The 14025-nt window shown below is 35.3% G+C and overlaps 2 protein-coding genes across 4 annotated transcripts in view; one reads left to right on the forward strand and one right to left on the reverse strand.

Annotated features, from left to right (window-relative positions):
• LOC123316357 (guanylate cyclase 32E-like) overlaps nt 1-14025 on the forward strand; it is an 88389-nt gene that overhangs the window by 23386 nt on the left and 50978 nt on the right. The gene's annotated exons all lie outside the window — the stretch shown is intronic.
• On the reverse strand, nt 4596-8261 carry LOC123316358. Its single transcript, XM_044902401.1, has 2 exons — nt 7473-8261; nt 4596-5156 (listed from the first exon to the last, which is right to left on the reverse strand). Exons 1-2 carry the CDS (start codon nt 8244-8246, stop codon nt 4698-4700), a joined length of 1233 nt encoding a protein of 410 aa, XP_044758336.1. The 5' UTR covers nt 8247-8261; the 3' UTR covers nt 4596-4697.

Below are 14025 nucleotides of genomic sequence, written 5' to 3' on the forward strand. Positions count from 1 at the left end.
TATCACCAATTTTGCTCACCCTGTACATATATCAATATTTGAAAATTTTATTCACAAATTTCGGAAGACCGGAACAAAATCATTAAAACTGAATGTATTTGCTCTTTCTTCCAATTTCAAAGTTTAAAATCGCCTTCCCCAAATATTACTTTTCTAGATTAGGTAATTCCATGAAATCGCCATTCCTTCTTATTTTCTCCATTACTGGAACCCAATTTCATTGAAATACGAAAAGACATGTCCATTATTGAACGAATTATTGTTAACAATAATTGAGTCCTGTATGCGTAGGAAAATTATCATGTCATATGTTTATCGCAAACATTGAGAAAAAATGGAAAATGGTAATCATTTTCACGGCGAAGAAATCCTAACTTTATTTTATATTAGCAATAGTAACAATAATAACGTTGGAACAAATCTACATACATTACAAAGGTTGAACAAAAAAGAAAATCAAATAACTAGAATTTTCTTTATCGCTCCTAATTATCTTTCCAGCTAGAGTGAAGTTAGCATCAACTTTTTCTAAAAAGTTTTTTTTGCATTCATTAGTTACTCGTTAGTAACTATTTATAACACCAACATTTTCGTTTGTACCTCAAAGATACTGGTAGAAAAACACCGCATTCTGCTAGGTGCTAACCTCACAAGCACCCAGTATTCGATTTTTTGCGGATCTTAGAAATAGTTACTAACGAGTTACCAACGAATGTAAAAAAATTTTTCTTTATTTTCTAAAAAGCGATCATTTCCTGGAAATACCACATGCATTCAGTCTTACTTGTTTTTCCTGCTCTTTCCAAATTTGTGATTTTGTGAATGAAATTTCAAAATATTGATATACAGGGTGTTACTCATTACTCATTAAAATTTTGGAGCTGAAACGAGACTCCTTTTATAATGTTAATTCTGACAAAGAATATACGAATCACCTATCACAAAAATGTAAACGGTACGTTAATACGGTATAATTAATTGAAAAAATGAAGAAAATTAGTAAATCAGCCTGTATCTTGGTTACAAATACTGGTATACCCATAAAAAATGGTTTATCAAGGAGCAGGTCGGTGTCATCCATCTACCCTGTTTTGTATGCACATTTCTCAATGAATCCGCCCTTGTCTATCGCAAATTTACTGGATTCTGGAGGTTTTGAAAGAGGTTCTAGGGTTTGTGGGATGCCTTTTATGACCGAAATTGGTATCAAGTTATTTTGACCTCTAGAATCACCCCCTGAACCATAAACGTTAAATCTTGACACTCGGTATATTTGGAGCGGAATATGATCGATATTTATTTTATGTGACCTTTTCCACTTGTCAAATGCTTTGACAACATGAAGGACTGTATTGCTCCTTTTGAACGATTGATAGAAATAAATCGGCTAAATTCGTTACTTGAATTTTTCTCTCCACCAATAACTTCAGTTTGGAGGACAAACAAACCAATACTATATACTCTTTTTTCGAAGCTGAAGGCTGAAGGTCTAGAATATTGCTTTTCATTCCGTATCTGGCTACATGCGACTAGTTTGGAATAACAACCTTATTTTTACACGGTCGAAAAATTTTCCAATCAAGTTGGATTAGTAGAGATTACGTTATTTTTGCCGATTACGTGGGAAAATTTCCAGGCTTGAGGTCAATATGGCCAATAAAAAATAGTGGGTACTTCTTCATACGGTTGTTCGCTTTTTGATCTAACTTGAAATGATTTCCATCGATGGACCAAAATTAATAGAATTTATTGAGTACTTTACATGAAGGGAAACTGTTCAATAATGGGTGTTCATACAAACATCCGAATAAATGTGAATTGATCAAGATTTTCAGAAAAATCGGGTTCCACCATTCACATCCATTGGACTAGATATAAATGGTGTCCTGATATTTCAGAACTTAATCCTTGAGATTCGAATATGTACAAAGTATACAAATTTCATATCTTCGATAAATTTTTACAAAGTAATAGCAATAATACAGACCAACGCCAACGTGGCAAAACTATAACTTTTCAAGTTCAAATTGGAAACTATCAAAATCAAATTGGGAATTAACAAATTCAAACAGGGAATAATAAGATCTATGAATTACTCTGCAATTCTGTGTAAAAATTTACAAGTAAGGATAAGGAACGATAAGTTAAAAATTTCGTATTTAGTCGACCTAAACAGAAAATGGCATTTCACGTACTAATTTCCGAACGAAACTTGACTTTTCGTACTCATTCACCTTTCGTCCTTTAAAACTTTTCGTCTGCTTTGTTCCTCGCTTAGTTACAGATGCGAAAGTGGCGATTTAATCAATTTCGAGAATTAGGATTCCATGAAAACCTAAATGTTATTTTCACTTGTCAAATTAATTCCTTACGGAATCCTTACTTTCATTATTAGTTGGGGAGCTCAAGAGGCAACAGGGATATTCGGGATTTACTCGAGCGTCCCACATTAATATAAGGGGAGATACCTTGAACCTTGTATTATAATACCTCTACCAAAAAATTTGGCCTTTATAGGGGAATTGTCTAGGAGAGCCTGTCAGAATAGTTACAAATCTCTAGCGTACGATCGATCTGTCAGATTCGAAAACAATGCAATTCTGTAACTATCTTCTTTACTTCTGAACGACTTATCGTAAATAGTTACGGATTCCTTTAAGCTACAGATCACTAAAAACGTCCAAAATTGCAATTTTCCTGTAAGCTTATGGAAAGTTACAGTTACAGATTGTCTTAGAGATAAAAGCAGAATCCCACCATAAAGTATGTATGTGGTTAATTACACGTTGAAAAATCTACATTCTCTTTATGACGAAAATATGTGGCAGGGCGCCAAACTTGGAAAAAATCGTCAAGTGTACAGGCAAGGGCGGTCCTAGACTGATTTTCTGGGGGGAGGGGGGTGTAGTAATTGAAAGAACAATTGAAATTTCAAATTAAGACTTCAAATACCACCCAGTAGGTATCTCTAGGTAGCATTTACAGTACCATATTTTTTTTCTTAAAATTGTACAAGGAATCTCTCCTTTTTATTTGATAATAATATTGTTTTTTCTTAGTTTTTTCATGTGAAAAATTAAAAAAATCGAATTCGTTATGAGCTTTCGGGGGGTTAATTACCCCCTTTACCCCCCCGTAGGATCGCCCTTGTGATGAATGTATCATTCATGTCGTCCTTTTTCGAAAAACTAATAATGCCATCAACTGCATTCCTCTATCTGCTTTTGTTTTTGAGTCTTAGGCCAATATTTAAATTTGGGCGATTTCAACTTTGGTCATTATCTCCGTTTCTGTTAGTGATAGGATGTTAAAACGAAGACATTATACAGACAATTTTGATAGCAATCCAGTGGCGTACTATTATTTTTTTCTACAGGTTTATTTACTGAGCTGTAACATAAAGTTGTGTTTTTTCTTATGAAAACAGTAGTTTAAAATTACTTAGAAAGAATTGCCATTTTTTTACCGTTTCAAAAATATATCAAACATCGCCCTCAGTCTTTCTGAGTCATTTTAAACTACTGTTTTCATAAGAAAAAATACATCTTTATGTTATAGCTTAGCAAATATACCTTTAGGAAAAATCAAAGTACGCCACTGGATTGCTATCAAAAAGTGTCTATATAATGTTTTAATTTCAGCATCCTAGCTTTAACAGAAATGACCAAAGTTGAAATTTGAATTCTGACCTATAATTCGAAAACGAAAGAAGACAGAGTAATGCAGTTGATGGCATTATTAGTTTCTCGAAAATAGACGACCCTAGTGTGTCATGCATCTTCCTCTATCTCATTCGGTTGAAGAAGTTGCAATTCAGGTATCACCAATTTTGCCCACCCTGTACGTTCTCGAGCGCAGTGGCTTTTTTCTTAGTTTGAAGCTAATGATTCAAGAATAACGGAAAAAATATAATCTGACAGTTTCAGCAAGCCGAAACAATGAAAATTGGACCATAAAGGTCACAACAAATAGTTTTTTTTTTTAATTATCTCTTCTCCTGCGCGCTTCAAATTGTTTTCGCGTTCATTATAAGAACGTAACATTTTTCAATTCTAATTTAGTACCAAGCAATTTTCAACTCTTTCGCACGGCCAGTCCCACCACGCAAACTGTCAGATTGACATGAATTTATTATCAGAGACACGTTGGGCATATATAGTATCTTAATCTGACACTCCCAGATATGTACACCTGACACCTGATTTTTTTTTACATCTTTGAAAACCTGTAGACGCTTTCCAGCCGCTGAAAGTGCATACATCATAGAACTTTTTTTTCTTTCTACCATCTAATCTTCAAAATCCACTAGGTCGACGCTCGAGTAAATCCCGATTTAGCATCGTGGACTCCCCAACTATAAGGTATGTGCATCAGGTCGACGACAAAATATAATCTGCACTTCGGCAAAAAATTGTCTATATTGTCTCGTCTGCTTGCTAGTCTCTGCAGGATCGCTTTGTACCTCAAATAGCAAGAAGAATTCACACATCTCATACAGTCATACAGAGCTTCAAAGAAACAAAAAAATGAACGGAAAAAGATTTGTTTGGTTTTATTCCCCAACTATTTGAAGCCTTTCGGGAACCGCGACCATGTAGATCTTTTGTGTAATGTTATTCCCCAACTAAATAACATTAAACTGCAGTTACAAATAAATAATAATGGCATCAAACATAAACAATCAATCAAAATTTTCTTCATTCGATCGAAAGTTGATTGCAAAACTCTGCATAATGTATGAATATATCTAACACCCTCTGCCAAAATGTCTGCATATTTTTAGTCTCGAAAGAGAAAGCGCCATCGAGGTCCTCTCCATTTTCAGCCATTTTGCTTAGATCTGGTGCCTCTTCTGCTTCACATAGAGCGATTCTAAGGTAAACAAACGAGTTCAGTACACTGAACAAACCGTACTTTTTCCAATGCCTTTTCAAGTCATCCATTGCGAAAAGAACTTTGGCGTCGCTCCCCAAGATCTTCAGGGTTTCTGTTAATGATTTATGGTATATAGTTAGCAGGTTGTTGAAATCAGCGAAGACATGTCTATCCCCCATGTTGTAAAGGGTACTGCTGAGTTCTAAAGCTGGCGAGTCTAGTCGGGACAACTGGAAGTCCAAGAGATAGACTTGATTTGGCTTGTAATCTCCATCAGAACCCTGAAATGAACATGCAATTCTTCAATAATTTACAATTCATTAATAGTTGAGGAGCCCAAGAGGAAAATTTGTGATTTATTCGAACGTGTCAGATTATTATAATGGGAGATACGTTGGAAACTGTAGTCTATCTCTACCTAAAGTATTATTTGTACATACGGGGATATGTCTAGGATAGCCTGTCAGAATAAAAAAAAACGATCATTGTGCATACTCGAGCCTGCCAGATTAAGATATAAGTGGTTAATTGTATGTTGAAAAGTATATATTCTCTTAATCTGACAATTTGAACGTGACGACAATATGTTAGAGGGCGCCAAAGTTGCAAAAAACGTCACGTGTACATTCTCAAGCGCGGTGGCTCTTTTCTTATTTTGAAGCTAATGATTCAAGAATAAAGGAAAAAAAATAATCTGACAGCTTCAGCAAGCCGAAAGAAAAAAAATTGGCCATAAGGTCACAAAAATCAGTTTTTTTGAATTTTCTCCTCTCCTGGGCTTTAAATTGTTTTCGCATTCATTTTGAAAGTTGTAGAGCATAACATTTTCTACAAATTTTGTGCGAAGCAATTTTCTCTAAGTTTGAACGTTTTCGAGATATATGGCGATGAATGTACATTAGACTGGGACGACTGGGTTTCTACATTGACCTTGGACTTTCGCATGGCTAAGCTCCTCTCCCTTATACTTATGCCCCCGTTAAGAGTATGTGAAATTGCTTCAGACAAAAGTTGTATCGAATTTTATTATCTACAACTTTCATAATGAATACAGAAACGATTAGAGGTACAGAAAGGGAGATATTTCAAAAATATTCCTTTTTATCACCTTCAAACTGTCAGATTAGGAAAACCCATCCTGATTAGTGTCAGATTAATAATCAATACATCTGCAACACCGAGATTAACCATCTGTATGAAAATCTGACACGCTCGAGTATGTACAAGTAACGATTATTTTTGCATTTTCAAAGGACCGCTGTGACTTTGTGCTACGTGCGAATCTTTAGTCCCTTGAAAAGTAGCTTCCTTTGGGTCCAAGTAACATATCCTCTAAAAATATGACACGCGCGAAAAATTTTTTTTTTACCATTTTCAACTCTTCTGTACGGCCAGACCCACTTTGAAAACTGTCAGATTAACATGTATTCATTATCAGAGACACTTAGGGCATATACAGTATCTTAATCTGAAACGCTCGAGTATGTACACCTGAGAATTTTTTTTTACATCTTTGAAAACCTGCAGACGCTTTCCCCACCGTTGAAAGTTCATACATCATAGAACCTTTCTTTCTTTCTACCATCTAATTTTCAAAATCCACTGGATCTCCGCGACATTCGAGTAAATACCGATTTAGCACTGTCGGCTCCCCAAATACAAGGTAAAATATCAGCAAAAAATAATTGGTACACAGTGGGCAAAATTCGTTGTCGACTGAGGTGATCTCGAGAACTATATATAACACCTAGAAGAAAACGGGTGACACATTTCCGAGATCTTTTTCAGAGAAACAAATAATGGTAAAATTCGTAGCCTCCTACGATTCTTCGTTTTTGAGTTATTGGCAAAAAAATAAGATTTTGAAGATTTCGAATAGTTCGCATAATTTTTTTGTCTTTGAAGTTACAGATCTTAAGTAGCTGACGATCTCGAAATATTTTTTTATTTTGAATTATTAGGCTTTAAATGCAAACTTTTATTGAATTTGTATTTCTTGAATTGGAAAAAATTTTTTGTCAGTAGATTTTTCGAATAAAAGTGCCTAAGAAGGCTTAATTTTCACGTCTGTCAATCCAAAGACAAAAAAGTTATGAGAACTTTTTCGAATCGTCAAAATCTCATTTTTTGCTAATAACTCACCAATTCTTGTTTCTCTGAAAAAAAAACTCAGAAATGTATCATCCGTCTTCTTCTAGCTCTTATAGCTCTCGGGATCCTCTCAGTAGAAAACGAATTTTGCCCACCCTGTTAATTGGTTTTTCTGTCATCATCTGCAGCCTGCTCCAATTGACGGATTTTAAGTGCGAGAGATTGATGAAGTAATAAAGAATGTGAAGAAAACAATTTGAAATATTCCAGATTATCCCAAAAGAATAAATGTATAACAAATTTTCTAGATAACTTAACAAGAGTCCCGAATAAATAGAAATTTAAACGCAATTGCAATTAATTGTTGGAGTAGGTATAGTTTTTGAAAGAAAAATTATTCGTGTTTTTGCTGAGATAGAACTAGAATAACAGTGAAAAGTTGTCGAGTTAAAGATGTTGATTATTGATTTGAGCTTATTTGTATCTTGAAAAATACTTCAACTAACCTCATATTTGAACAAGTAGTTATTACTCCAATTATCACCATGGCTTATTATCAATGAGTCACTTTGGTCTAAATTTTTCCTGAACAAAATCGATTCTATTTCGTTTTCAACACCGTCGAAGATTTTCAAAAGATCGTCCCTTTCTCGTTCCGCCAACATTCTCTTTATGATACCTAACTCTTTCTTGTAGAGTTTCACGAGACCAAAACTCTGAATCAATTTCAATCTGGGATCCATCCAATTCTCCAATAACTTGGAGAAATGTCTGGGATATTGGTCTCTAAAAGCCATCGAAATTCCATGCCATTTCCCATAAGTCTCGAAGAGAACCTTCATGTGGGAACTGTCCATAGGTTTCCTTCTGTCGTGGATGTGAAAATTCCGCAATTTCAAATTTTCCAGGACAATATTCACCTGATTCGAATGCTTTTCCGCGAACCACAACCTAGGTATGAATTTATCCATTTCCAGCAAATTGTTACGTTCAGCGAAGTTTTTCAGGGTGGGTATTACAATTGTGTACATGTTCAGTTCTCTTTCATAGAGGATATCTGCAGAAAGGATGTTTTTCAAGTCTTCTTGAGCCTTTGCCGATTTCAATACCAGATTCAGTCGTTCATTATTATTTGTAACCACATGAAAGAACACTATCTCTCCCATATAACCATCCTGATTATTCGTACCACCATCGATGAAGAATTTGAATTGTTCGATATTCCTTTCTTTCATCATTTGTTTAATGATGTCAGGAAGTACTGTGTACATGATAGACATAGTGGAGGCAAAAAAACACAAGTTTGATCGAAAAATAATCTGCCATTTACAAATGATTTTATATGCTGTGTTGTCCTTTGTTAATCTCTTACAATAATTTGGACGACAGTTGAATAGACAGTTAGTGTTTGCTTTGAAATTAAATACTGGTTATATAATCAAATTTCATCATATTTCATAACTAATAGGGCTGAATTATTCGATATAATTTATGATGTATTTTTAGTGCGTCACAAGGATCTCTGGATGTATAGGAAGTGTATTGTTTTTGCAATCTGCATTCAAATGTTGTCCATTATTTTATGAATAATTTAATATGAATTTTCAATGTTTCTTGCACGTTTTTCCCTCTTCAAGTCTATAATTTTCGACCAATTCCAATAATTCCGAAAAAAAATTGGTACTATGCCCTAGAAAACACTCGAATTTCATGTGATGTAATGAATTTGTACGAGCTCGAGAAAGCTAATGACTCAATGCAATATTTTCCCTATTGTATAGTGTGGCAAAATTCGATGGGATTGAATGGCAGCTCTGCAACCGTAAAAGTTAGGGAAAAATGGATGGCACTTTTCCAATCTCGATTTTCGAAAAAGATTGTTGATGGCCAAAACATCATCCCTCTATCTTCTTTTGTTTTCAAGTTATAAGTGAAAACTCATTTTTCGGCTCTTCGTACTGGTGCATCTATTTCGAAAAGTATCAATGATATAGAAAAACAGACACTTTTTCATGTAGAATGCAGTGGCGTAGTCAAAGACTTTTTTCAGTCCACCACTTCGGTGATATAGTGATAATTTTAATTACTTTAAAAATAAACCCTGTGTTATTTTTACATATTCCAGTCCCATATTTTTTTCTGATTCAGATTATTCAACATACGTCGTGTCTCTGATTGTTCTTTCAATAAAAAAAAATCAAAAACTAGTTCGGTCTAGTTGGCAGATCATTTCATTGATATTATCATAATGAACTACAGGGTGGACCAAAAGTCCGTTTACTTTTTAAACAATGATAAAAACAAAACTAGATAAATGCTGCAAAATCTGTTTATTTATTATTAAAAAAGACAAGTAGGGATTTTATTTTTTGAATATTACATCATCCATATGTGACCCTTGTCCTTCACGACACTGTTGCAACCTGGAGCGAAAATTTTCTATCACGGCCTTGCAGGTGTTTTCTGAAATGTTTTGGATTTCTTCGCTGATGCGTTCCTTTAATTCTTCAAGAGACGCTGGGTTGGTGTCAAAAACTTTATTTTTAAGGTATCCCCAAAGAAAAAAATTCATTGGGGATAAATCTGGACTACGAGGTGGCCAGTTAACGTCACCTCTTTTTGATATCACTTTTTGACCGAAAATTTAACGAACTGCAATCAATGAGTCATCATCACCATGAGCGTTGATTAAAACCATTAAAATTCTGTAGCGTTGGAGTAAAAAAGTTCCGTAGCATGGCTATATACCGCTCTGTGTTCACTGTAACAGCATGTTCTTTTTGATCTTCGTAAAAATATGGACCAATAATCCCTCTTGCTGACAGAGCTGCCCATACAGTAACTTTGGGCGAATGCAGGGGATTTTGATGCTTTAATTAAGGATTAGTGTCACTCCAGTACCTGCAATTTTGCCGGTTCACGTGTCCATTTAAGTGGAAGTGTGCTTCGTCTGAGAAAATTTTCGCTCCAGGTTGCAACAGTGTCGTGAGGGACAAGGGTCACATATGGATGATGTAATATTCAAAAAATAAAATCCCTACTTGTCTTTTTTAATAATAAATAAACAGATTTTGCAGCATTTATCTAGTTTTGTTTTTATCATTGTTTAAAGAGTAAACGGACTTTTGGTCCACCCTGTATTTCGCTTCCAAATTGTGTCAGGTTATTGAATGAAACAGGCTTTGCCTTTTTAGTGGATTTCCTTAGGTTTTTTATTCAGATATTAAAATTGTAACAACCTTGTCGATTTCAAAGAATAAACCTCATTATTATTATTAATAAGAGAGACTGTGAAGATCACTTTCATTCCGGATATTTGAAAGGATGAAAAATTTGCCAATATGGAATGAATCACTTTCAGGAAATTTCATAAACCTGGATTTAGCTGAATATGTTCCGAAACCTTTTCAACTAGTAGAAAATTTAAATACCAGTACCACAGCCTTTTCAAACATCTTTAAAAATAAGACTGTGCCACTACTAATAGATGTTAATTGGTAAATATGATGTAGTCATGGAAATTCTTATAATTTCCTCATTTTCCGAGCATCTTCTCGAATATCCGGACTGAAACTCACCTCCAAAATCTCCATAACATGAGCATAAAGCTCATTATCATATTATCAATCAAAATGACCTGCCAACTTGACCGAACTAGTTATTGAGTTCTTTATTGGGAGAAAAATTAGAGATACGACTTATATTATATATTCTGAATCACAAAAAAATCTGGGACTGGAAAATGTAAAAATAACAGAGTTTATATTTAAGAAAATGAAAGTTACTATAATACTATATCACTGCATGGAGTGGCGGAATGAAAAAAATTTTCGACTGTGCCACTGCATTCTACATGAAAAAGTGTTTGTAGAATGTTATATATGTTTTTCTATATCACTGATACTTTACGAAATAAAGGCACCAGTACGAAGAGCCGAAAAATGAGTTTTCACTTATAAGTTGAAAACAAACGAAGATAGAGGGATACGGTTTTGGCCATTAACAATCTTTAGAAAATCGAGGTCGGATACGTGCCATCCAATTTTCCTTAGCTCTTAGCCTAGTTGCACACACACCGATTTTGGACGGCCGATTTTATATCGGTCGTCCAAATTCCAATAGTGAACCACGTGTGGGAACGGGACCTTGCACATACGCCGACCACTGATCGGTGATGGTAAAATGCCGGTGAGAAACCGTCCAATACCGGCAATACCGGGATGTAATGGCGTGCTTGACTAGGTACACGTTTGTACAAACACCGATTGTTTACCATTGAACTCAAGAAGGAGTTCTTTCTTGAGTTCAATGTTTTTTACCGACCATTTCAGTCGACTGTAGTTGGCTGATCGTTTGGACGGTAAAAATCCGTTGAGTGCTGCTACCGATAAAATATCGGCCGATTTTATTCCGGGCCGTCCAAAATCGGTGTGTGTGCAACTAGGCTTACGGTTACAGAGCTGTCATTCAATTCTATCGAATTTTGTCCACCATGTATATCATTTGAAATGAGGAAATTATGTAGATACGTCAAATTTGATAGACTTCTTTGGTAGTTTCAAGGGAAATTTGTTTTTCGAAACCCAATTAATACACTGCGCAAAACAATTAACGCACATTATGGAAATCTCAAATTTATTCTACAACTGAAGGTGTTATCAATGATAATTATTTTTATCAGAATTATGCATGCATATGTTATCCACTTTCAACGGTTTTCTTCAATACAGATGTTTTTTCCCAGCAGTAATAAAAAAAGATGATATTATCAGATTTTGAATGTATTGGCTCCATTCTAAAATCAGTTGTTCTCGATCAATTCTAGTGATCAATAGTTTTTCTTTCGTTTGATTTTCTTAATTTCTACACTCGATCGCTATGCAACGCGAAACACGCAATTTGACCCAAGAGGAATGTGCCCAAGCGGTAGTTTTGCGAGAAGAAGTGTGGACATACACAAGAATTGCAGAAAGGTTTGGAGTTTCCCATACAAGTGTGTCCAGAATGTTGCAGCGATTCAGGGAGACAGGTATGAATGTCCGAAGACCAGGACAGGGTAGACCACGGGTAACAACTGCCATTCAAGAAGGTTACTTCAGAGTTTCTTCGTTTGCAACCGCTCGCCTCCTTCAAATTCAGCTTGAGCAAACTCATGAGGTGCAAATTAGCATTCAGACAATAAGAAATCGCCTCAGAGAATATGATTTAAGGCCACTTGTCGCGGCAAGAGGCCCAGCTCTTACCCCAGCCCATCGAAGGGCGCGTTTGGATTTTGCGAGAGAGCATATCCATTGGGAAGAGGCCGATTGGCAAAGAGTTCTCTTCACAGATGAGTCTAGATTCTGCCTCTACCATTGTGATCGACGTTCCCTTGTATACCAGACGTCCACATGAAAGATATGCTGAGTGCAATTTCCTGAATACTACTGGTTTCGGGGGAGGATCAATTATGGTATGGGGTGGAATATCTTTGACTGTTCGCACAGACCTAGTGATAATGATGTGTGATAGTCGTTGATAATGAAGCTATGAATGCTGATAAGTATATAAGGAACATTCTTGAAGAGCATGTAGTGCCATTTGACCCATACATTGGTGAAAATTTCATTTTTATGGACGATAATGCCATCGTTCAGGAGTACCTTGAAGAGGTTGAAGTCTCTCGAATGGAATGGCCAGCAAGAAGTCCAGATCTCAATCCGATTGAGCAGGTTTGGGACAACCTCAATAGAAAGCTGAGAAGTTCGGAAAATCATCCAGCTACTCTTAATGACTTAGGAATCCAACTCGGAGAAATCTGGGAAGGATTAGATCAGAACATTTTGAGATCACTCATTTTGAGTATGAACCGTCGTTGCCGAGCTGTAATTAACGCAAGGGGTGGAAATACCAAGTATTAAATCACTTATCAGCATTTCAGTATTTTGAAAATTGTTCATTTCTCTTCTTTCACATAAGATTCGGTGAAATCCTGAATTTTTCTTCCATTTAATGTGTCTTGTTTCGTTCAAAACCTTCCCGAGAGAACATAAAAAATAAGTTATAAAGTCAATGTATAGTTAACTTTCATTGAAATTGAGATTTTCAGGATGTGCGTTAATTTTTTTGCGCAGTATATATTTCCGCTGTATTGGATTTCAAAGGTTCATTGAAAATGAATGATGAAGAAGATTTAATTTTACGATAACAAATTTAATTTGCGGAATTATGATTTATGATCTATTTCAACAAGAATAAAAAGCACGTGTTGTTGAATTTATTTATTTACAGGATTCTCCTTTAAAATTTCTCCATAGTGTGTGAATACTTCCAGTACTCTCTCCCAGAACCCTTCCATGTTTTTCAACCGAAAAGAAAAAACACCTTCGAAGTCTTCACCATTTTCCGCCATCTTGCCCAAATCTGGTGCGTCATCTGGGTCGCACTGTGCAATTCTTGCATAAATAAAAGTATGTAACACACTGAAAAACGTATATTGTCTGAAATGTCTCCTCAAGACATCCATCGGGAAAAGTTTATCTGGATCACTTCCTAACGATTTTAAGGTATCTGATAATTTTTTGTGGTAGCATTCTATTAGATTTTCTGAATTTTGAAGACACTCCCTATCTCCCATATTGTACAGGACACTTGCGATCTCTGTAGCAGGTGATTCTGCTTTAGACAGTTGGAAATCTAGGAAATAGACTTGACACGGCTTCTCATCGGTCTGAAAAAAATTATTGAATTATCTTAAGGATCAGGGCCATCCAATATCGGACACATCAGTGTCAGTATTACATTTTAGATCGAGCCACAGCTGAAATCTAAAATTTTTTCCATGAAAAATACACAATTTTTTTCTGTGACGGGGAAAATTACTATTTAACATTGACTGAATATATTATTACAATACCTATATTAAAGACAGAAAATTATCGATGTGAAAACACAACCTCTACCTAAAATGTAATAGATTTTTTCCTTATATAATGAACCTATTTTTCGACGTTTTCAAGTTTATCAGTGAAAGATATAGTATATAACATTACTAGCAAGGTAAGAGGGTTTTTACTGGCG

Source organism: Coccinella septempunctata, chromosome 7, assembly GCF_907165205.1.
Source record: "Coccinella septempunctata chromosome 7, icCocSept1.1, whole genome shotgun sequence".
Taxonomy (NCBI): Eukaryota; Metazoa; Arthropoda; class Insecta; order Coleoptera; family Coccinellidae; genus Coccinella; species Coccinella septempunctata.

Excerpts from the sequence above, each read along its gene's own strand:
- LOC123316358 (XM_044902401.1), bottom strand. The coding sequence starts at position 8,246 with ATGTCTATCATGTACACAGTACTTCCTGACATCATTAAACAAATGATG. Across the intron at positions 5,157-7,472 it reads ACTACTTGTTCAAATATGAG|GGTTCTGATGGAGATTACAA; the intron begins GTTAGTTGAAGT and ends TGTTCATTTCAG.